Genomic DNA, 24,648 nt, shown 5'->3' with positions numbered 1-24,648 from the left:
TCGACCCCATAAATTGGAGACCACACATTAGTAATACTGCAGGCCATTCAGGACTCTCTGGCTGGGGAGGTCGGGGTCGATTTAGCCCTGTTGATACATGACCTCTGGCAGGCTGTAGACCGAGTAACTGAGGCGGAAGTTAGGATCTCTGATTTGGAAGAAACCGTGCAGAGACTCTCCTCTGAAGTGGCCTGCTTCTCACATATTGCAAAGACTCTCCAGAATTGAGTGGAGGACGCTGAAAATGGGGTTGATTTAACAATCTCCAGTTTGCTGGGTTCCCAGAGGGAGCAGAGGGCTCAGCACAGGAAACATTTCTGGAGCAGTGGATCCGATGATGACTGGACATGGATTGTGTGTCGTCCTGCTTTATGATTGAAAGGGCCCACAGGTCACTGGCTCTGAAACCTCTGCCGGGAGGTCCACTCCTCCCCATGATAGCAATTTTGTTTTAAATGTAGAGACAGGGACGCCTTCCTGAAAGGGCGAGGGGTCAACGAATGCATCATTCTGGCCGTATTATGATCTTCCATGACTATACTCACCTTGTCCATACACAACGAAAATCATATGATCAAGTAAAGCAGAAACCGTGGAACATGAACCTTTCATATGTGCTCCTCTAACCCGCACGGTTGCAGGTGCTTCACGATTTCAAGTCCTTTTCTTTGATACTCCAAAGGATGCTTGGGCCTGGCTTACAGAGCAGTGACCTTTTACAGTGCACCAGCCCCCGAAATGGCAGGCGACTACCCCCTCAAAATTAGGTATTCGGGGGCTGGGAGGACCTGTGAAGGGAGGCAGTGGAAACAAACCTGATGGCAGAAGCCAGGCTCAATAGATACTCAGGCCTCCACATAGTCGGAGGGGGAACACCGGAACGAGAATGATGCCGAAGCACTGTAGAGCCAAGAGGTGCCTTTGGATGCTTCCACCGAGGACGGGACCACCGCCCAAGTTGGACTCGAAGAGAGGGCTCTGCTGATGACCATACTGCATAACTAAGCATTGTACGCCAGAACCATTGTATCCTACTGAAGTGCCCATTGCATATCCTTTCCCATACAGAGCCATAGATAGGTTAACTGTCTCTACCATCTAATTACACCAGTCCCGATTTAGTGCTGTGTTAATTTAGGGGTTCGGGTGACAGATGCTTCTTCATTGAGGTAAGTTTAAAGTGGGGTGAGTTGGGGGGGGGGGGGGTCGGGGTTTGCTTTGGTTGTTTGGTTACTTTGTATTTTATTGTTGCGCAGCCGCTCCAAGTACTAAGCAAGCACTTCGCGCACACTCATTACAAACTTGGTAAGCCCCACTACGGTCCTTATTTAGATCACCTCTTCGGCATCATAGGACCATTTGCATCCTACACTGTCCCACGCCACTCCCGGCCATCACCGCTGCAATACTTGCCTTCATGGTAATGATTTGGAACATTAATGGGCTTCTGGACTGGATTAAGAGGGGGCGGTAATGCAGTTTGTGCACCAACTTACTCTGGCAATCCTAATGCCTCACCTACCAGGTACCAGTTGCCCATTCCTGATGTTTGTTCCCGAGGTTCAAGAGGGGTGGCCATACTTCTTTACAAAACCTTGCCCATAGTGATCTCCGGGGTGTCCAGAGATGCATATGGAAAGTTTGTGGTCCTGGAATGCTTCATGAAGGGTACCCCCTGCAATCTGATATGTGTATGCAACACTCCTCGCACTCCGCACCCGGCTCCGTCTGCATTGGTGAGCCTTGGAAAGCTCCTAATTGCCCTGCGACAAGGCGTGACGATTGTAGGGTGAGATTTCAATGACATCATGACTGAATAAGACTGGTACATTTCCACTGAAGCATCACGGAGGGCAGGGAGGATTCAGTCTGACTGGGCTACCGGACTGGAACTTAGCGATGTATGGAGAATATAGAATCCCAGACACCATGAATATGCACATGCGTCAGTTTGCTGTCCCGCATCAATTACCTGTTACTCCCGACCCCTGACCTCATTCACACAACAGGGTCACACATATTACTTCGAAGAATCTCTGATCATGCAGCAGTAATGGCACACCACTTTGGCTCTCCCTCAGCAGGGGAAAGGGCTGTATGGCGTCTTAATGCATGGTTGCTTACTGATGAGCACTTCTCCACATACTTGGCTGATGAATTAAAGGTTTTTCTAGACCTCAACTAGGGTACAGTAGACTCAGCCAGTGTGCCAAGGGTAGCCTGTAAGGCTTCCTTGTGAGGAATGGCCCGCTCATATGCTTGGGGTAAAGACCGCGAAAGGCTAGCCAAGATCACTGAGCTAAAAGCCCCCATACTATTAAAGGACTGTATTGCACGAGACCTCCAAACAGACAGGATGCCGCTCTGATTGGCCCGAGATAGGGCCACTCTGCACCAGCTATGCCTGGAGGAGCAGTTGCTGGATATCCTCCATACGAAAAGTCTGTGAGTGGGTAGACCGATCGGGCAAACTCCTCTACTGGCTAGCCTGAAATAAAACCGCATCAAGGGTGATACCCAGAGTGACAGATAGAAATGGGGTCTTGGTGGAGAAGTGTGCAGAAACTTCATCTATCTTTGCACTATACTATGCCGTTTTATATGTGGAACAAACCCGCCTGTTGTGTGAGATAGGGACTCCACTGTTTGCGGACATAACGCTGCCTCAGCTGTCAACTGCCTACAAGGATGCCCTTGAGCAGCTACTCCTGCTCAAGGAGGTGGGCGATGCAGTCTCAGACCCAAACTCATGGAAAACCCACGGACCAGATCTTTATCCGGTGGACTATTACTGTAAGCTTCGCCCGGAGATCCTTCCCTCTATTTTAGATCTATTCATGGAGGCAATCTCCAAAAGACGGTTTCCGGCGGAGACAGACTTTGTAACATTCATTGCCCTGTTAAAATTGGGCTGCCCGCCAGACCAATGTGACTCATACTGCCCAAACTACCTTATCAACACGGTGGTCAAGCTCTATGCTAAATGATTATCTAAACGCCTCCTAAGAGACCACCCAGACCAGTGCGGTTTCATCCCACACCAGACACTGTATCAGAAGGGTTCACTAGCCTCTAGCTCTCATTCAGTCACTAGGAGGCCCAGCAGCATTTCTGCTTATCGATTTTGAAAAAGTATACAATACCCTGCATTGGTCGTTTTTGGATGAAACCCTTAGCAAGATGGGTTTTGGTCCACGATACAGGGCCTACATCAGGGTCCTGTATGCGGCCCGCAGGTGCAAGTGAAAATAAATGGATCCTTATCCCGTAGATTTCCCATCCGACAGGGCATTAGGCAGGGATGTCCCCTCTCCTCCTTTTTGCACTAACCATTGAGCCACTGGGTGCTTTGCGATGCGCAGATATGGGACTTTGACTGGGGGCTGGTGACAGGGGACAAGATCGCCTTCTACATGGATGATGTCTTGCTCTTCCTTTCCCGGCCCGCAGAGATGGGTCCTTGCTTGATTCGCATCCAGAACACCTTTGGCTTGGGTTCTGGCATGCAGTTCAACCGCTGGTGGGGCTGGGCACATTGCTGGCCAAAAGGGATATAGCCAAAATATGGAACTCCCCTTCTGCTCCTGCCATCGTAGCTTGGAAGAAAGGTATGGACTAGTGCGCGAAGATGGAAGAGAAAATATATACAACATGAGGGTGTCCCTGTGCAAATTGTGTTTACATTGTGATAGCAACTATTGTTGTAATTGAAAACAATAAACATTTTCTTATTAACCCCTTCACTGGGGCGTGAATTCTGCCGTGGTGCGGGGGTGGGCGTGGTGCTGCGGTATTCATGACTGCTCCCCGCCGTCATAAATCACAGTGGGCGTGTGCTCAAGACGGCTGGGAGCCTTCAGAACTCCTCCCACTGATTAATTCTCCTGCACAGACGGAGAATTAACAGTGCGTGGGCGGAGCGGCAATGTTCGGACGGCTCCCGGTCGTCATGAGCACATGCCTACCGTGACTGACAGCCGGCATGAGCACCGATGAGGTTAAAAAAAATGTTTTGTAAATACTAAAATAAAATTGTTTTTGTCTTTTAGGGGTTAGTCAGCTCAATAACATTCATAAGCACAGAGTTCCAATGGTTTCAAAAAATTGAGAAAACACCACTTAAATCCACAAAATATAAATATTGATAGTAGGGCAGCCTAACTATTTTGCAGGCGGGAATACTGGAATAGACCTGTTCACAATACATTTTAAAAAAAACCAAAGCTTTGCTGTGCAATTTCTACAACAGGACTCCTTGGAAAATACAGTATTTATTGGTATAGAATATTTGCTACTGTTACCACTTTAATTCCACTGATACATCATGCCCGCAGGCAGATCTCCAGTGAAAATGGCAGTAATGACACCGACACTGGGTGGTGAGCCAGTCATGTTATTCGCATCTCATGGGGGATATCTATTGTCCTGTACAAGAAGTTACGTTTTGCACAGGTATATTGATTAGGAAACTGCTTGCCACCGGGGTCGCAGCGTCCAATTTAGTAGCCTGGCTCCTTTTGTTTGACTTCTTCTAGAATCACTAAAATGCATGCAAGTTCTTGGAGAAACAAGAAGCCCAATTGTGAGGTAACATTATTCAGTTAAGTTGTGGCAACTTGTTTTATAGTGTTAGAATAGGTGGTTACATACTTTCTGTTGCATTTGCTAGACAGGGGTCTATTGTACACATTTTGGGGCTTTGTTGTGATACAAGTCAGAACAAAGTGGATCTCTCTTTAGAGGCTCCCTATCAGAGCTTTTAGACAGACTTTTTTGGGCAGTGATGTTAACTCGAGCTCACCTTTTAAACTCGTACTTAAATGTCCTCTAGGAGATGGGTCGCAGAAAGTGATGTTTTTAATACCAATCTCTGAATTGAGAAGTGTTCATGAATTGTAACACCTCTAAGTTAAAGAGGACTTTATAGGGTTTCATAGCACTGAGGTCATTGTTTGAAGATATCCAAGATTTATAGCTAAACATTTTGTTTTTGTCATGAATTAAATCTTTTTCAGTGACAAGTAGAGTGTAATATAGAGGGGTTTATACTTAACCAGAGGTCGGGATATATTTACTATTTTAGATACATAAAGCCTAATAAATCATAAAGAGTCAATTATATTGCTTTCTTTTGCACGCTATCACACGGATACAGCACTTTCAAAGTTAGAGGCTGGCAAATGTGTAGTAAAATGTCTACAGCTACATTATAGATAAACTACAAAGCAGTCTTATTGACGATTAGGAGCTTATTCCTGAAGGAGAGAGTATCTACAGTTGATGACTTCTTGGGAAGTCTTCCTGTACCTGAAATATGTAGAGCTACAGCACGGAGTTCAGTCCATACTTGTGCAAGACTTTATGTTCGAGGCATGTGGGCTGCTGAATTCATATCTTGTGCATAGATCGCCGCCTAGTGTTGGGTCCGGATGATTGCACTTTGTTGTCCTGGAAGAGTCTTTGAAGTATCACGAGATAGGTGACTTCTCCCCTGGACTACAGTGCGCATGGGCATCTTCTCCATCCTCAGATGTTCTTTTTCCGCCATTGGGTTCGGATGTTATTCCTTTACTCCAACTTCGGAAACTGAAACTAACTACTTTTAAAGGCCAAAAGGCCTTCGACTTCGACGGTATTGTTCTCGTTCGGTACTTCTTGACTCGACCAACCTCTCCATCTTGATCCGGTCGTCGACGCGGGCCGTTGGGCATTTTCGACGCCACGTGGGTCTGCTGTCGATGGAAAGGAGCCCGTTCAAAAGGTGCCCACAATGCCACTCCAAATTCCCGCATACTGACAAGCACACAGTATGCACCACGTGCTTATCACCGGAGCACAATGAACAAAACTGCCCAGCGTGTGCCCAATTCCGTTCGAAGAAGACCATCCGGATTAGACGGGCCGCTAGGCAAGAGATGCAGTGGTCGGCACCGGAACCGGAGAACATCTTCGATGATGAACGCGACCTCCCAGAAGCGGCGGACTCGGACCTAGAGATCGTTACTGTCGAGGACCAGTCAGACTCCGACGACGAGATCCCACCGAGGCAAATCGTGAGTACACAGCCCCCAATGCCGCTTACCCCGAAACCGAAGGCCCCGGTCGAAGCATCGCCTAAGGGCCTTAGCCGAGATCGAAAAACACCTTCAGAAGCCCCGCCCTCCGGCTCGGCTCAGAAGTCCAAATCGAAGCCATCCGAAAGCCCAGGACCAAGTAAACTTCCCCCCCAAGGAGGTCGTCGAACCCAAAAGGGTTGTCGAACCGAAGGTCGCCAACCCAAAAAAGGCCGTCGAGCCAAAAGTTGTCGAGCCAAAGGCCGTCGAACAAAAGAAGGTCGACCAGCCAAAGGGCATCGAGCCGAAGAAAGGGGTTGAACCACAACAGGTCGTCCACCCCAAAAAAGGTGATCGAACCAAAAACTATCAATCCAAAGAAAAGCCTAGTCCCTAAACAGGTCATCGATCCGAAAACAGCACCCGATCCTAAAAAGAGTGCAACTAAACCAAAGCCAATCAAACCGAAAAGAGGTATCGACTCGACCAAAGACACTGACCCTAAAAAAGGCGTCAAGCCTAAAAAGAGGATCGATCCGAAAAAGGTTGTCGACCCAAATAAAGTCGCCGAACCCAAAAAAACTGCCAAACCGACAAAAGATGTCGAACCAAAAAAGGTTACCGACCCCAAACCGACAGTTGAGCCGAAAAAGACTCCAGAACCAAAGGCCCTCGAGCCAAAAGGTCACAAGCAAGTCAGTAAGCCAAAAACATTGGCGCCAAGGCAACGGACAGTGGAAGAAGAACTCTTCCACCCTGATCCTGAATCGGAGGAACAATCAAAACTGTACATAAATCCTGAAACCGGCAAAGTAACCATCTATTACCGGAAAAAGAGACCATTGGACACAGACACTACTTGCCCTATACCACCAAAGAAAAAGGACTTCGGGACATCTCCCTCTAGGCCTTTTACTCCTCCTCCTTTGTAGCCTAATATGCCTTTGGTGCCCTACTCTCCTACACACTCAGAATACAATGATGAGGACAACATGGGGGAAGATCCTCAGGAAGATTTTAATGACCCAGAGGATCCACAGCCTCAGGATGACACATGGGATGATCAAAATGATCCATATGACACACAACCCATCCCTGACACCTCCCAATACCCTACTAAGCCGTTGCCTACTGACGACACCATTATGTTTAACCAACTGCTAGATACAGCAGCAAAATACCACAAGGTCGACATGCACACTGACCCAATAGAAGAAGATTTTCTATTTGACACTTTTCCAACCTCCGAGAAAAATGTCAGGACACTTCCTATGCTAAAAGGGGTACTAAAACACGCGCCAGACATATTAAAGGATCCTGCCAGGGCACGGGTGCTCTATCCCAGGGTTGAGAAAATATATAAGGTGGCCCCTACAGACCCTACTTACATTAAATCACAATTGCCTTTAGACTCACTGGTAGTAGCAAACGCTCACAAAAGAGCCAACTCGCAAACTACAGGAGATGCTCCACCTCCTGACAAAGAGTCAAAAATATTGGAGGCCTCAGGCAAAAGAGTGGCCTCACAAGCTGCTAATTCATGGAGGATCGCAAACACACAGGCTCTCCTAGCTCGCTATGATAGGGCGCACTACGACCAGCTTGAAAGTTTGCTGCAACACCTGCCAGAACCTTTCAAAGCTCAAGCTAGCGACCTGATACAGGAAGTCAAGTTTATAACTAATGCTTCCATTAAATGTGCACTTGACGCAGCCGACACAGCAGCCAGGCGTGGCCACGCATCTCTGGTTTTAAAAACGAGGTGCAATCCACCATCCTTAACCAACCAGTTAATCAAGACTTCCTGTTTGGTCCGGCAGTAGATACCATTTTAGACAAAATGAAGAAAGATACTGTAACTGCAAAATCTATGGGCGCGCTGCAGTTTCAACAACATAGAGGTTCCTTTCGTCGGTCCTCTACAGAGGCGCCGCAAGAGGCAACACTTCACAGACTTCCTCTACATACAAAAGCAACACTCAAAGCTCCTTCAATAAGGGCTCCAACAGGGGAGGTTACAGGGGCAATAACAACAAGGGCAGAGGACGTGGCGGCAATAACACCAGAGCCTCCACTGCCACCAAACAGTGACTTCATCACACTCCCTCCAGACCATTTGACACCAGTCGGAGGCAGAGTCAATCAGTTCCTACCAGTCTGGAATGCAATTACAACAGACAGGTGGGTGCGACAAATTATCCAGTATGGTTATTGCCTGGAACTCACTTCTACTCCACCCAACATACCCCCCAGACAACGTCCTATGTCCAAAGAACATATAACCCTGCTACAACAAGAGGTCAAGTCCATGCTAGAAAAGGGAGCCATAGAACCAGTACCTTTTCAACACCAAGGAACAGGAGTATACTCATTATACTTCCTTATTCCCAAAAAGGACGGCTCCCTCAGACCAATATTAGACCTCAGACCTCTAAATCAATACATACTCTCAGAGCACTTCCATATGATCACTCTGCAACAAGTACTCCCATTACTCCAGCAAGGCGACTTCCTAGCAACATTAGACCTCAAGGACGCATATTTTCACATACCTATACATCCAGCTCACAGGAAATACCTCAGGTTCACAATAGAAGGTCAACATTATCAGTTCAAGATACTCCCCTTCGGGGTAACCACAGCCCCAAGAGTGTTCACAAAATGTTTAGTAGTAGTAGCTGCACACTTCAGACCGCAACACATCCACATGTTTCCATACCTGGACGATTGGCTCATAAAAGCACACTCGTACGCGCAGTGTGCAAGCCATACGTCTCAAACACTCCAGCTGCTACACAGCCTGGGTTTTTCAATGAACTACCCAAAATCACATCTACAACCCTCCCACATACAAGAATATCTGGGGGCTACAATAAACACCCCCCTAGCGAAGGCATATCCAAATTAATCAACGATAGCCAACATCCAGACTCTCATTCAGAAATTCCAGCCACAACACTCTTTGCCAGCTCGAGTATTCATGCAACTAATAGGCATGATGGCCTCTTGTATATTCATAGTCCCCCCTGCCCGACTTCAAATGCGTCCACTACAGGAATGCCTAGCACGGCAGTGGAACCAAGCTGACCTAGTGTTGGTGGACAGTCGCACTCACAACTCTCTGCAGTGGTGGAACCCACAAAACCTTTCCAAGGGGCGACTGTTCCAAGAGCCGGTTCCACAAGTAGTACTAACAGCGGACGCATCACTGACAGGTTGGGGAGCCCATTTACTACAATACACAGTCCAAGGGCTCTGGACAATCAAACAAAGGAGACTGCATATTAACCAATTAGAGTTGCTAGCAATATTTCTGGCACTAAAAGCATTCCAAAACTACCTGTGCAACAAGGCTGTGTTGATCCGGACGGACAACATGACAGCCATGTACTACATTCAGAAACAAGGTGGGACACACACTCCACAACTGTCCCACTTAGCACAGAACATATGGAAATGGGCAATTCCCAAAAACATTTTTCTCCTAGCAGAACACCTGCCAGGAAACGACAATCAAGTAGCGGATCTGCTAAGCAGACACAGTCAACAGCTACACGAATGGGAGATTCACCCTCAAGTTCTACAACCAGTCTTCCAAAAATGGGGGCAGCCAGAGATAGATCTGTTTGCCACAAACGAAAACTCAAAATGCCAGTACTTTGCCGCCAGGTTCCCACATCCACAGTCACATGGCAATGCGATATGGATGAACTGGTTAGGCAGATTTGCGTACGCTTTTCCACCAGCTCCACTGATTCCGCTAGTGGCACGCAAACTACGTCAGCAGTCACTCACAATGATCCTAGTTGCTCACACACGGGCGAGACAACCATGGTACACAACGTTCCTGGAACTCTCTGTAGTCCCCCACCAAAGACTGCGCCTCGTGCCTCATCTTTTAACTCAGAACCATGGAGAAATCAGGCACCCAGATCCCAATCAGATGAACCTAGCGATCTGGCTCCTGAGGTCTTAGAGTTTGGATACATTAACTTACCTCCTGATTGCATGAACATTATCAAGGAGGCAAGAGGGCCAACTACTAGAGCATGCTATGCAGCGAAATGGAAAATATTTGTAATTTACTGCAACAATAACCAAATCAATCCATTAGATGCTTCCATTCAAAACATTATCTGTTACCTCTTGCACCTTCAAAGATGCAATCTAGCATACTCTTCTATAAGACTACATCTTGCTGCTATTGCAGCATATCTCTAGAACAGACAACATCTGTCTCTGTTTAGGGTACCACCAATCAAAGCTTTTATGGAAGGTCTTAAAAGGATAATCCCTCCAAAGCACTCACCTTCACCAGTCTGGAACTTAAACATAGTACTTATCAGACTTATGGGACCTCCTTTCGAACCACTCCACTCATGTGAATTACAATTTCTAACATGGAAGGTGGCATTTCTAATTGCCATTACCTCCCTCAGGCGAGTAAGTGAGCTACAGGCACTAACCATCCAAGAACCTTTTATGCAAATACATGCTAATAAGGTAGTACTTCGGACTAACCCTAAGTTCATGCCAAAAGTCATATCCACTTTCCATATCAACCAATCCATAGAATTGCCAGTCTTCTTTCAAAACCCACAGTCAGTGGCTGAAAGAGCCCTACACACACTAGATGTCAGGAGAGCTCTGCTATATTATGTGGACAGGACTAAATCATTTTGTAAAACAAAGCAACTCTTTGTTGCTTTTTCACTACAACATAAAGGTAATCCCATCTCAAAGTCAGGAATAGCCAGGTGGATAGTTAAGTGCATCCAAATATGTTATCAAAAAGCTAAACGCACTCTAACTGTTCCCCCAAAAGCACACTCTACGCGTAAAATGGGGGCATCCATGGCTTTCCTAGGGAATATTCCCCTTTAAGACATATGTAGAGCAGCTACATGGTCTACCATACACACTTTCACTAAACACTATTGTGTAGACGTGCAGTCAAAGCAGCAAGCTGCGGTAGGCCAGGCTGTCCTTAAAACTCTTTTTCAGACTGCTGCAGCTGGTACAGGTCACCACTGCTAGAGGAGATACTGCTATACAGTCTATGCACAAGATATAAATTCAGCAGCCCACATGCCTCGAACGGAATATGCTACTTACCAGTATGCATCTGTTCTTGGCATGTAGGGCTGCTGACATTCATATCGCCCACCCTCCTCCCCGATGCCTGTTGCAGCTGCAGGATTCTCTTTTGCATGGCCATCTCTTACTTACTATACTCCATCTTTGCCACAATGGCGAAAAACAATCTGAGGATGGAGAAGATGCCCATGCGCACTGTAGTCCAGGGGAGGAGTCACCTATCTCGTGATACTTCGAAGACTCTTCCAGGACAACAAAGTGCAATCATCCGGACCTGACACTAGGCGGAGATCTATGCACAAGATATGAATGTCAGCAGCCCTACATGCCAAGAACAGATGCATACTGGCAAGTAGCATATTCTTTTCATCTGTTCACACTCAGGAGAGGACACACAGCACAAGTCACCTCTACAGTCAGTCCCTCTTCCACTGCTAGAGCAAGGATGCAACTTTGTAGTCTGCATAGCTTGGGAACATGCACACATTGCAAAATGCAGCAGAGTTACTCGCCTGTCATAGTAGATTTGCACTTTATTACTAGATTCAAATGATCTCAGCCCCCCACATCTCTTTAGCCATCTCCAAAACTTTGTGGAAGTTTTCACAGGTGGCTCAAATGCAGACAAATCGAAAAGCTGCCAGCTTGCTGACAAATTTAAACTGATTGCCTTTCTCTCACACTTCTTCATCCATCAAGCAGCTATGATCTGCTTCCTATAACACGATAACTGCACCTCGTGGGTCATCACACACAACATGGTAACACTTCTCACATAGGTTCAAAAGAAAGGACACTCTTCCACCTACACACCGTACATAGCATAACGTGCTACCCTTGTAGGCAAGCGCTTAAGCACCACACATTGGGGTTGTTTATGTTTATGTTTACAGATTTCTAGAGCGCATGGCTGCCCGTAAGCGTCCCAGCGCTAATGATAGAATGAGTGAGGCGAGAGAGGAGGAATTAAGGGAACAGCCAGGTCTTCAACAGTTTACGAAAAGAAAGGAGGTAAACTGTTGAAGACCTGGATGTAATCGCATAAAAATGTTGCAATACAATATAATAACCAATAGGCATAATCTACCTGAAACTAGTGCTAATGCTTAATGTATTGTGTGCCTAGATGACTGCATAAAGGAGTCCTGAATACCCCCTCCTCCACACCCTACCCAATGTTGCCCTGTTTAGAAAAAACATAATTTATTTGGACTTGGTCAGTAAATAAATTAAAAAAAATTATGGCATTTATCTGATATTTCAAGAAACGTGATAAATATTGATCTGCAGCAAACCTCTTGTTACAGGTAAGCAACTTGTTTCTTGTCAGAAGTCTTGGCAACTTTTGTGATCCCTCAAGCAGGTGCTCGAATGAATCCTAAGTCTGTTGTGACACCCCTCACATTACCACTGTCCTACCTCCTGGCCTGGCCTTTGAAGACTCATGTCCGTCTTCTCCTATTTCCTCCTTGGGCCTGAGACTCTTAAATCTACAGTTAAATACTGTTTTACTATTCAACCATGCCTTTGAGTCTTTAGACCATGTCGTTCCTCCCTTCAGGCATGGTACTAGACTTCTAAGGGTCCTCATAACTAATGTCTACGCTTAAGCCCAGTAATGCGTGGTTGTGCACCAGGGTTTACTGATGTATGACTGACTTTCCTGTACATCTAAGTTTGTGCTGCACATTGACGGACCAACTTTTTCATTGGTGAAATTGATATTTCCTAAATTGCTACTATTGCTGCCAACAGGCTCATGAAGTGTTAATGATGGAAATGACGCACGTAATGCAATGCTTCTTTTTTTTTGCCAGATAAAGACATCTAACTGTATATGTAAAAGCAACAAAGTTTGTATAAAAAAAAGTGGCAATGATCGAAAACAGGCTTCATCCATGTTTGTTGCATGCTCAGTACTATCGAAGTGTCAAATCTTGCTTTTTTCGGCTGTGATAGTTGAGTAATGCCTCTGTCTTTCACTCCTTCTGAAGGTGAGGCTGGTGCAGTCCTCTCCCGCCAGTTCCCAATTCAAAGCCACGTTCCAGGAGTCTTACCAGGTGTACAAGCGCTACCAGATGACAGTGCATGGGGATCCGCCTGATAAGCCGACCGTCAGCCAGGTCAGAGCCTTCGCTAGGTGTCAGTTCCGTGCATCAAGTGAACCCTTTGGTTTCCCAAATACTTAGTGTAGGTTCTGTTTGTGAATCGCTCTGTTAATGTACTGTTAAATGATAGGAAAGTGAGTGTGTGGGGAAGAAAACAATAAGTAGAGCATTATTTTTTCCGACAGACAGCAGTGTTTGATTCTATGTGAAGAGCCAATGAATGAAGCTCTCTTCATTAATCTCATCATCTTTCTTCTGGGAAGGGGAGCTATCCTGTGATAAGAACTATCTACTCCTCCTTCACCGTAGCCACAGTGTGCCCTCTCCTTAGTCCATTGGAATTCTCTCCAGAGTTTGAACATGCCTCTCCACTGCTCGGTAATGTCCCACCCGATAGGAAAGCCATTCCTCTGTCTATAGAGGTAATTCCTGTAGGCAAGGTCTCAGCATGCCACCCTCAGCCCCAGCATGTTCCACTAAGCCCACCCAATAATCCTGTTACAAATTCCTTCACACAGCCAGTAACTGAATTACTTTTCCTCATTCATGCATGCCGGACATTTGCTGAGGCTAAAAAAGTAGTGATGTGAAAAATTAAGTGTTCCAAATTTATGGATTGATATAGGACTTTCAGACCATGAGCCTTAAGAGGCCAAAATATCTTCCACTGTGAAGGCTCAAGAGTCCCTGTCAGGCAGAATCTATGTCCACTTTGAGCCAGCCACAGGAATCTCAGGAATGAATCCTGCTGCAGGTGTTGTAGGCCTCTGTCCAATAGCAGTTGGCGTACCTGCCTATAGCTTTGGATATTGGAGACTATATCCAGCCAATTCCAGAGAGTGCATCTTCCTCTCCTGCTCTTGGTATCGAAGGACTCTCTCCAGTTGCAGGTCTCTTGGGGAGTGCAGTGCTTCTATCCCATTGGGTCACCAATGGACACAAAGGGGTCTGTCTGCAGAGCTTTTGTGAAATCAGTTAGTAAGTAGAGGTGGGTGACCTTGGCTCGTTCTGATGTTGAGTACTTGTTGGTTGATTTTGGACACACGTGGCTGAGCTTTGGAGACCGGCCTGAGGAGACCTTCCACTTGCCTTCCCTTCAGAAGCATCTTGGTGTCAGAAATATTATTTCACCACCCTCTGCTTGAATTTCCCTTGCTCTGAAGGTGAGGTTAGTACCTGTCTCCATGGATGACCCAGAATTCTCATCAACCTTCTGCCAGTCTGCAGCGCTCTATGCCAAGTATCAGATGGCCATTCACAAGGATGCACCACAAGAGTGCAACGATATAGAGGTATGCTTCCCAAATGCAGCATGCATGCTCTTCTCTTCTTTTACAATGTTTTTTGATCGCAGATCTCAAGTGCATTGAGGATGAATGAGGCAGAATGTTGCTGTTGCCTCTAAAGTTCAAGCTGGCTCAGTACAGAAAGAGTGCTTGTGGTTGAATCAGGGAGAGTGCAGCTTCAATTGCCATGTTAAAAGATCTGCCCTCCTAGCTCATCTTGCATGGTTAAGTTTGATGGAGGAGGGGTGGTAAAGACCACATCTGTGGGAAACAATCATTCGATTAATGTTGATTTCATGATGAGGATAATGGGGGGTGTAAGCTGTACCCTGTAGTATTGGCAGACCTTATTATGTTCTCTTGTTCTCAACCTAATGGTGTAAGTGGGTCTAAATCTATCTAGTTGGGAGAATATGCTTGTTAATTTTTTCTTCAAAGCCCTTCATATTTTCAGCTTTTGAGTACTTTGAACCAGATGATAAGGTAAAATCTGTTATGTTTTAAGCCTTCTTCTTATATTAGGGGATTCACACTAACATAATGCTGGCCTCTCTCGCCTTCAATTCTTGCTTGAAGCTGAAGGACGAGGACTGGAATTATATGCCATAGGAAGATTTAAAATATTATGCACTGTTAAGTGTGCAACTAATCGTGTACCATAACCTAAATTCCTACTTTCATGCTTTTTCATGACTTCAAGGAGTTTACTGTTTGTCATGGTTATCACTGTTAGGGTGAACAGACTGCAGCTGTCCTTTGGTCTTAGGCTCCGATGACTTACTTATACACATCCAGAGGCGCATTTGGCATCAGGGACAGATCCAATGGTGGTAATCTGTCTGGAGGTCACCTTCAATCTTTAAAGCCCAAAGGCACTCTAGAGAGATTTGGATGGGTACCAAAGATTGGATCCATGGCCAGCCTCAGCTAATGGAACTGTTGTGCATCGCCGAAGGCCTGGGAAAATGGTTAAGCAATGGGAGCAAGGTCGGAATCCGTTCCAAAGCTAAGGAATGACTCTGTGAAGTGGAAGTAACTGGGGCAGCCCATAACTCCAAACTGTGGGAGTCTCAGGAAGAAAGGGAGCCATGATTGGAGGTCATATGTTTTTTTACTTTTTCTCAATCTACCTGAGCTTCATGACTTCGATAACGATCCATCATTAGACCGGCCTTGTGATCAAAAGTGCATTTATGCCCTCGACCTTGAATGAGACTGAGTTCCACGCAGGCGAGTTTGGCTTTGTGGCCGCAGATAGACTTTCATTTCATGTTTGCACAATAGTCACATGACACCGAACCGTGTATGGAGCCGAAACACCAGAGAACGACATCATGGGTGTCCATCATTGTCATCTCATGATGACACTATCTGCATGGTTTAAAACTGTTGTTTTAGGAGGGCACATACTAGTACATTGAAAAGATTTTGGGAGTAAGTAAGGCTGTTAAAACTGACAAAAGATAGGGACCGCCGGATCTGCGTCAGAAGACGCAGAAGGAAAGGAGCTGGCGTCAGCGCGCGGATGTGGTGCAGCTATACTGCATGTGGAGCAGGACAGATTTGACTTGGAGCTGTGCAATGCCACCTACCGGCGTGCAAAGGAATTGCTTTGGGAAAAGTCTTCAAATGCAGTCTGGCACTTAGGGGTATTGACAAGGTGAGAAACCTGCAGTCAGGTAGAGCAGTGGTTCCCAAACTTTTGTCTCCTGAGGACCCCCACTGAATCACTACTGGAGGCCGGGGACCCCCAAGCAATTTTTACAATTTAAATTTCAAAAAATTAAAACAGTAATTCGCAAAAAATCCACAAACAAGTACACACCAAACAAATACTTGCATTACTAAAGCTTTTATTATTTTATCTTGAAAAGTATGCACAAATAAAAACATTTTAATGGAAGGATGGTGCTGCATCTCGGCGACTAACTTTTCAATGTTAATTAAACACTCAAGTGCTCCTCCTGGTCCGAGGTGCCGGAATGCTGGTGTTTTGCCTTTTTTTTTTGCAGAGTTTTATATAGCGCGAACTTGACCCGAATCGGGTATCAGAGCGCTTTACATAGCACCAGCTACGTTACATGAGGACACACATTCATTTGTGTTCATGTTAGTGAGAATAAAATCAGTGATCTCATACGAGTGTTGTGATACTGCAGGAAGACTGTGTATACAAGATGATATGTGTAATATGGAAAACAGGATGAAACAGCACAAAAATCTTGTTCCCTTTCAGGATATCTTTACTAATCTTGCTGCCATAAGAAATTGCTTACCAAACAGTTCACGAAATCTGAGCTCTGGGACCTTATAGTCTTTGTTGAGCTAAGTGCAAATACAATCCAGACCCTGTACAGAAGCATCTCTGTTGCTGCACCAAACAAACTCTGTGCACCCCCATCCCCTTCGTTTAGTGTTGGCCATAATCTAGCAACCAGAGTCCATGGCTGAGAGTATCCGGTTTAGGTCAATCTAACTCACGTAACTTTAGGAATCAATACCAGCCTCACAACCTGCCTTCCAGCGAGTCTTAGAAGCAAGCCAGGAAACATGCACTGGGCCCAGATAAGGAAAGTGGGTTCTGTCTGGCACCAAGATCCAACCAGTCTCCCAAAGCCCCATCCAGCCAATAGATGTACTTCATCTGGACTTAGAAGAAAGCAGTGCCCAGAGAGATGTTTCAAAGGGATTTTATCTGCAAGGACCTGACATAAATACTGGAAAAGTCGCCTCTACAGTAACCTTGAAGGAGGTAGCTCTATGGACCAGTGTGAAGAAACAGAGGGCCCTATCTGCCAAGATCCAGAAAGGAAGGCTTGTGGACTGCAGCCTGCATGAGATTGTCAAAAATAAATGAGCCATCCAGAACCCACAGGTACCCTGTTGCCACCTCAGAACTGATGATCCAACTTCAGACTGGTCCATGAAGCAGAGGAAATATTCTGGGACAGCAAACTAGGAAACATGATAATTTATAGTCAAAACCATACATTGAAGCACCCACCTGTGCCCCCTTTGAACAGTTGCAGAAACGCAGAAAAACATTGAGTTTCCAAGAAAAGCTGACACACTCATTAGATGACATTAGAGATGGTGCCCAGGTGATAAATGTACCAGATAAGTGATATTATTGTGTTTTACTGACTGTTGATTTTGTGAAATTATTTTAACTGCAGTACTTTCCTACCTGTAAATAAAATCCCTCCCCTTTTTCAAAGATACAGCCCTGGCTGTACATAAGACTATTGAGTGTAATTATTTCTGTCACACCATATCAGAGTTCCAAATACTGAAGATCCCCGGAGTGCAAGTCTTGACTACACTTCCTCAGTACCCTTGTAAAGTCAAGCACGAAGAGAACATAACTAGGAGTGAAATAATTCCACAAGCCTCAGGCCATGAGTGGTGACGACAATACCACCCGAAGATGCTGTCCAATAAGGACTAACTGTGCTTGAAACCAGAGATAAGGTTTGTCACTCAAAGCCTGCCTATCTGCAATGGCCTCTTTCCAAGAATGTTGTCTATACACTCTGAAAAGGGTTAATGTGTCACCAATGAAGGCCTCAAGAATCTGGGATACCTCGAGCAGAGAGAGCACTGGCAGCGGCCCGTACGCTCCTGAGATGGCTTTACTAATGTGTGGGACATGAATACATTCCACTGTAAGACAAAACCAAATATAACATAATCAGAAGCACTGCCCGATGGCGGGGTAGACTCATTCTACCAGCGCTCTGGGGATGAGGAGCTGCAAGTTTAGAAATAAACAGAGCAGGAGAGATTGGGAAATGCACTTTTATTCTCAAACACGTAAGAGTGGCGAGGAAGGCTCGGCCTGTGATAGGGCGGTTCCCTGGTATAATGCTGCAAACACCATTATGTTATACTTGTAATGGCCACGTCCGCCAATACCTTGGTCTGGTATCGCTTTTGCTGGCAGAGGCGTCACTGCGCATCAACGAGACAAACACTGCTTGCAGCCTCTGGAATCCAAAGTTTCAGGAAGGTTTTTTTTTTAGCAACTTCCAAGAAACTTACCGGTTTGCTATGCTTGAATTCCTGAGACCGGAGCTCTGAATCTGAGCTGCCTGCTACAGTCCGTCCCACACACAGCCTCTGCGCACTGCACAGCCAGAGCCCCTCGCTGTCATTCACAAGGTTTGTAGCAGCGCATGGGCGCTTGAAAGGTGTTTTCGAAGAAATTATGCAGAGGAGACGTGCAGATTTAAAGGTGAAGTACCTTTATTTCAGTTGAAAGCTTGCACGTGAAACAAAAGGATTTACTTAGCGCTTCAGTATTGATGACGGAAGGCACTCCAGTCCGGCGGACCCCCTGGGAATGTGTCACGGACCCCTGGGGGTCCGCGGACCACAGTTTGGGAAACGCTGAGGTAGAGTCTCTACCAGAAAGACATTGTTAGACTTGGCATCTTTTGGCGTGTTTCCTCAGAGTTTTTGCTTTCTGACCTCATGGTTTTTAGGGCTCGGACTCCTCCCCACTGTAAGTGGGGGAGGAGTTTCGAGATCCTAATGTTATAAGAAAAAAAAGAAGAAGTATCCTTAGGGCCTTGGCGAGAGGAATTCCACACATTCCTTAGCGTTTTCTGTCATCTGGCCAGTGATTCGTCTTCCTTGTGTTTTCGTTTTAATAGGCTTGAAGTGATAGGGTAAATGTAGTTTTGTTCCGCCATTTTGGGCATATTTCGTTCGTGCTCGCGCAAAGAAGTACATTAATTATAATTAGGAGCTGTCAGGGTGCCTCCGTAAGTGAATCCAGATGTCCGGGCGCGTTCACCATTCAGCAGCGCTCAGCGCGCAGCTCCCTTTGTTTGATTTCGTAGTCGTTTTAGTTAAGCAGCTTGAAAAAATTTCACAGTGCACTTTCTTTTAAGTACGACTTCAGGCAACAGTGTGCCTTTGTTAATTGTATTCACAGTATTATTTTATTTGTTTCTTCTCCAAATAATGCGTGCCATGATAGTGCTTTCCCCGGTGAAATGTAAAATTAATATTACGTATGGATCGGTTTCACTTCGCAACACACAGCAACCCTTTAGCTACCCTCATGCATTCTGCAAATGCATACATATTGTACCAAATAATGTGTTGCAAGATAACACTCACTGAAAACAATTTGAGCATGATAAACCAACCATCTCTTCTAAAAGCCTGGTATGACTAGACAGCTACCTTTCACCAGCCAGAATTGCCTATATGCGTGCTGTTTCCAAGCCAGGTTTATACTGACATTGCGGCCAAACAAATGACAGCAGAACACATTATGATCTGCAGGAAACAAGTCTAGCCCACGATAATCAGCGCATTCGTAAACAAACAATATATGAAACACAAAGTATAATCCTGGTATAGGTGACTCGGGAAGTCAAAATAGAAGAGCTCAACACAGATGCGAACTGTTAAGACCCATCCTCACAAGCACCTTGTGCAAAACGAGGCTAACACGATATTTAATTATGCATGTAACTTGCGTTTCCGAGAGGGGAGTGCGCGCGCAAGCCTCCACTGATCTACTGCTTCCGATGGTGTCTGCCATATGTGCTGTGTAAATCAAGGCTCAGACAACAGGCAACGCGGGAGGGGGCACCTCTGTAAACATTACGTGCTGGATGAGGCAGCCACATCCAATGTGGAGGAGGAGCCCCACCTCTGTAAACAGAACGTAAATGAGGCTACCGCAAACCAACGGAGAGAAATGAAGGACCCTTCTTAACCCCCAATATTTTAAACACTGTGTTTAAAGGGTGCATATGCAAAACCTACCAGGAGGGATAATCCTGAGCCGGTAATCTCAAGGCTCCCAAGCGAACATACTGTGCACGGCACCCGTCTGTCGTTTACGTTAAAGAGCAGCGCTACGGTGCTGTTGGGGGCAGAGTGCTGTTGAGTGCAGAGTGCTGTGTGCTGTTGAGTGCAGAGTGCTGTGTGCTGTTGAGTGCAGAGTGCTGTGTGCTGTTGAGTGCAGAGTGGTGTGTGCTGTTGGGTGCAGAGTGCAGTGCTGTGTGCTGTGAGTGCTGTGTGCTGTTGAGTGCTGTGTGCTGTTGAGTGCTGGTTGCTGTTGAGTGCTGTGTGCTGTTGAGGGCAGAGTGCTATTGAGGGCAGAGTGCTATTGAGGGCAGAGTGCTATTGAGGGCAGAGTGCTGTTGAGGGCAGAGTGCTGTTGAGGGCAGAGTGCTGTGTGCTGTTGAGTGCTGTGTGCTGTTGAGTGCTGTGTGCTGTGAGTGCTGTGTGCTGTTGAGTGCTGTGTGCTGTTGAGTGCTGTGTGCTGTTGAGTGCTGGTTGCTGTTGAGTGCTGTGTGCTGTTGAGGGCAGAGTGCTGTTGAGGGCAGAGTGCTGTTGAGGGCAGAGTGCTGTTGTGGGCAGAGTGCTGTTGTGGGCAGAGTGCTGTTGTGGGCAGAGTGCTGTTGAGGGCAGAGTGCTATTGAGGGCAGAGTGCTATTGAGGGCAGAGTGCTGTTGAGGGCAGAGTGCTGTGTGCTGTTGAGTGCTGTGTGCTGTTGAGTGCTGTGTGCTGTTGAGTGCTGTGTGCAGTTGAGTGTTGTGTGCTGTTGTGGGCAGAGTGCTGTTGAGGGCAGAGTGCTGTTGAGGGCAGAGTGCTGTTGAGGGCAGAGTGCTGTTGAGGGCAGAGTGCTGTTGAGGGCAGAGTGCTGTTGAGGGCAGAGTGCTGTTGAGGGCAGAGTGCTGTTGAGGGCAGAGTGCTGTTGAGGGCAGAGTGCTGTTGAGGGCAGAGTGCTGTGTGCTGTTGAGTGCTGTGTGCTGTTGAGTGCTGTGTGCTGTTGAGTGCTGTGTGCAGTTGAGTGCTGTGTGCTGTTGAGGGCAGAGTGCTGTTGAGGGCAGAGTGCTGTTGAGGGCAGAGTGCTGTTGAGGGCAGAGTGCTGTTGAGGGCTGTGTGCTGTTGAGGGCTGTGTGCTGTTGAGTGCTGTGTGCTGTTGAGTGCTGTGTGCTGTTGAGTGCTGTGTGCTGTTGAGTGCTGTGTGCTGTTGAGTGCTGTGTGCTGTTGAGTGCTGTGTGCTGTTGAGTGCTGTGTGCTGTTGAGTGCTGTGTGCAGTTGAGGGCAGAGTGCTGTTGAGGGCAGAGTGCTATTGAGGGCAGAGTGCTGTTGAGGGCAGAGTGCTGTGTGCTGATGAGTGCTGTGTGCTGTTGAGGGCAGAGTGCTGTGTGCTGTTGAGTGCTGTGTGCTGTGTGCTGTTGAGTGCTGTGTGCTGTGTGCTGTTGAGTGCTGTGTGCTGTTGAGTGCTGTGTGCTGTTGAGTGCTGTGTGCTGTTGAGTGCTGTGTGCTGTTGAGTGCTGTGTGCTGTTGAGTGCTGTGTGCTGTTGAGTGCTGTGTGCTGTTGAGTGCTGAGTGCTGTGTGCTGTTGAGTGCTGTTGAGTGCTGTGTGCTGTTGAGTGCTGTTGAGTGCTGTGTGCTGTTGAGTGCTGTGTGCTGATGAGTGCTGTGTGCTGTTGAGGGCAGAGTGCTGTGTGCTGTTGAGTGCTGTGTGCTGTTGAGTGCTGTGTGCTGTTGAGTGCTGTGTGCTGTTGAGTGCTGTGTGCTGTTGAGTGCTGTGTGCTGTTGAGTGCTGTGTGCTGTTGAGTGCTGTGTGCTGTTGAGTGCTGTGTGCTGTTGAGTGCTGAGTGCTGTGTGCTGTTGAGTGCTGTTGAGTGCTGTGTGCTGTTGAGTGCTGTTGAGTGCTGTGTGCTGTTGAGTGCTGTTGAGTGCTGTGTGCTGTTGAGTGCTGTTGAGTGCTGTGTGCTGTTGAGTGCTGTTGAGTGCTGTGTGCTGTTGAGGGCAGAGTGCTGTTGAGGGCAGAGTGCTGTTGAGGGCAGAGTGCTGTTGAGGGCAGAGTGCTGTTGGGGGCAGAGTGCTGTTGGGGGCAGAGTGCTGTTGGGGGCAGAGTGCTGTTGGGGGCAGAGTGCTGTTGGGGGCAGAGTGCTGTTGGGGGCAGAGTGCTGTTGGGGGCAGAGTGCTGTTGGGGGCAGAGTGCTGTTGGGGGCAGAGTGCTGTTGAGGGCAGAGTGCTGTTGAGGGCAGAGTGCTGTTGAGGGCAGAGTGCTGTTGAGGGCAGAGTGCTGTTGAGGGCAGAGTGCTGTTGAGGGCAGAGTGCTGTTGAGGGCAGAGTGCTGTTGGGGGCAGAGTGCAGTTGGGGGCAGAGTGCTGTTGAGTGCAGAGTGCAGAGTGCTGTTGAATGCAGAGTGCTGTTGAGTGCAGAGTGCTGTTGAGGGCAGAGTGCTGTTGAGGGCAGAGTGCTGTTGAGGCCAGAGTGCTGTTGAGGCCAGAGTGCTGTTGAGGCCAGAGTGCTGTTGAGGCCAGAGTGCTGTTGAGTGCAGAGTGCTGTTGAGTGCAGAGTGCTGTTGAGTGCAGAGTGCTGTTGAGTGCTGTTGAGTGCAGAGTGCTGTTGAGTGCTGTTGAGTGCTGTGTGCTGTTGAGTGCTGTGTGCTGTTGAGGGCAGAGTGCTGTTGAGGGCAGAGTGCTGTTGAGGGCAGAGTGCTGTTGAGGGCATAGGGCAGTTGAGTGCTGTTGAGTGCTGAGTGCAGTTGATAGTGTGTGCTGTGTGCTGGTGAGTGCTGTGTGATGTTGAGGGCAGACTGCTGTTGGGGGCAGAGTGCTGTTGGGGGCAGAGTGCTGTTGAGGGCAGAGTGCTGTTGAGGGCAGAGTGCTGTTGAGGGCATAGGGCAGTTGAGTGCTGTTGAGTGCTGAGTGCAGTTGAGTGCAGAGTGATGTGTGCTGTTGATAGTGTGTGCTGTGTGCTGGTGAGTGCTGTGTGCTGGTGAGTGCTGTGTGATGTTGAGGGCAGACTGCTGTTGGGGGCAGAGTGCTGTTGGGGGCAGAGTGCTGTTGGGGGCAGAGTGCTGTTGGGGGCAGAGTGCTGTTGGGGGCAGAGTGCAGTTGGGGGCAGAGTGCTGTTGAGTGCAGAGTGCAGAGTGCTGTTGAATGCAGAGTGCTGTTGAGTGCAGAGTGCTGTTGAGTGCAGAGTGCTGTTGAGTGCAGAGTGCTGTTGAGTGCAGAGTGCTGTTGAGTGCAGAGTGCTGTTGAGTGCAGAGTGCTGTTGAGTGCAGAGTGCTGTTGAGTGCAGAGTGCTGTTGAGTGCAGAGTGCTGTTGAGTGCAGAATGCTGTTGAGTGCAGAATGCTGTTGAGTGCAGAGTGCTGCTGAGTGCAGAGTGCTGCTGAGTGCAGAGTGCAGAATGCTGCTGAGTGCAGAGTGCAGAATGCTGCTGAGTGCAGAGTGCAGAATCCTGTTGAGTGCAGAGTGCAGAATGCTGTTGAGTGCAGAGTGCTGTTAAGTGCTGTTGAGGGCAGAGTGCTGTTAAGTGCTGTTGAGGGCAGAGTGCTGTTAAGTGCTGTTGAGGGCAGAGTGCTGTTGAGGGCAGAGTGCTGTTGAGGGCAGAGGGCTGTTGAGGGCAGAGGGCTGTTGAGGGCAGAGGGCTGTTGAGGGCAGAGTGCTGTTGAGGGCAGAGTGCTGTTGAGTGCAGTGCTGTGTGTTGTTGAGTGCTGTGTGCTGTTGAGGGCAGAGTGCTGTGTGCTGTTGAGGGCAGAGTGCTGTGTGCTGTTGAGGGCAGAGTGCTGTGTGCTGTTGAGGGCAGAGTGCTGTGTGCTGTTGAGGGCAAAGTGCTGTGTGCTGTTGAGTGCTGTGTGCTGTTGAGGGCCGAGTGCTGTGTGCTGTTGAGGGCAGAGTGCTGTGTGCTGTTGAGGGCCGAGTGCTGTGTGCTGTTGAGGGCAGAGTGCTGTGTGCTGTTGAGGGCAGAGTGCTGTGTGCTGTTGAGGGCAGAGTGCTGTGTACTGTTGAGGGCAGAGTGCTGTTGAGTGCTGTTGATTGCAGAGTGCTGTTGAGGGCAGAGTGCTGTTGAGTGCTGTGTGCTGCTGAGTGTGTGACTATGTGACAGTGTGTGACTATGCAGGGTGACATTGGGAGTGTGCGGGTGAGCAGTGTGTGAATGTTACGGGGCAGTGTGTGAGTGTGCAGAAAACACCACACACACATACACCACACACACATAACGCACACACAAACCACACACCTCAGTCTCTCAACACCACACACTTGTCACCACTCAACACAACACACTCACCACCACACTCACTCCCCAGGCTCACCCCCACAGACTC

The 24,648-nt window shown here is 47.5% G+C and overlaps 1 protein-coding gene across 4 annotated transcripts in view; it reads left to right on the top strand.

Moving 5' to 3' along the window:
• ATE1 (arginyltransferase 1) overlaps window positions 1–24,648 on the top strand; it is a 489,063-nt gene that overhangs the window by 248,168 nt on the left and 216,247 nt on the right. For 3 of the 4 annotated variants that reach the window (XM_078643941.1, XM_078643939.1, XM_078643942.1), the window contains exon 7: window positions 13,145–13,273. In XM_078643941.1, the coding sequence (XP_078500067.1) occupies window positions 13,145–13,273 (129 nt within the window). Of the gene's footprint in view, window positions 1–13,144; window positions 13,274–14,421; window positions 14,551–24,648 lie in introns of all 4 variants that reach the window. The other variant, XM_078643940.1, reaches the window with a different exon arrangement.

This window comes from Lissotriton helveticus, chromosome 5_1 (assembly GCF_964261635.1).
Source record: "Lissotriton helveticus chromosome 5_1, aLisHel1.1, whole genome shotgun sequence".
Classification (NCBI taxonomy): domain Eukaryota; kingdom Metazoa; phylum Chordata; class Amphibia; order Caudata; family Salamandridae; genus Lissotriton; species Lissotriton helveticus.
This window is presented reverse-complemented; position numbering and strand designations above follow the sequence as displayed.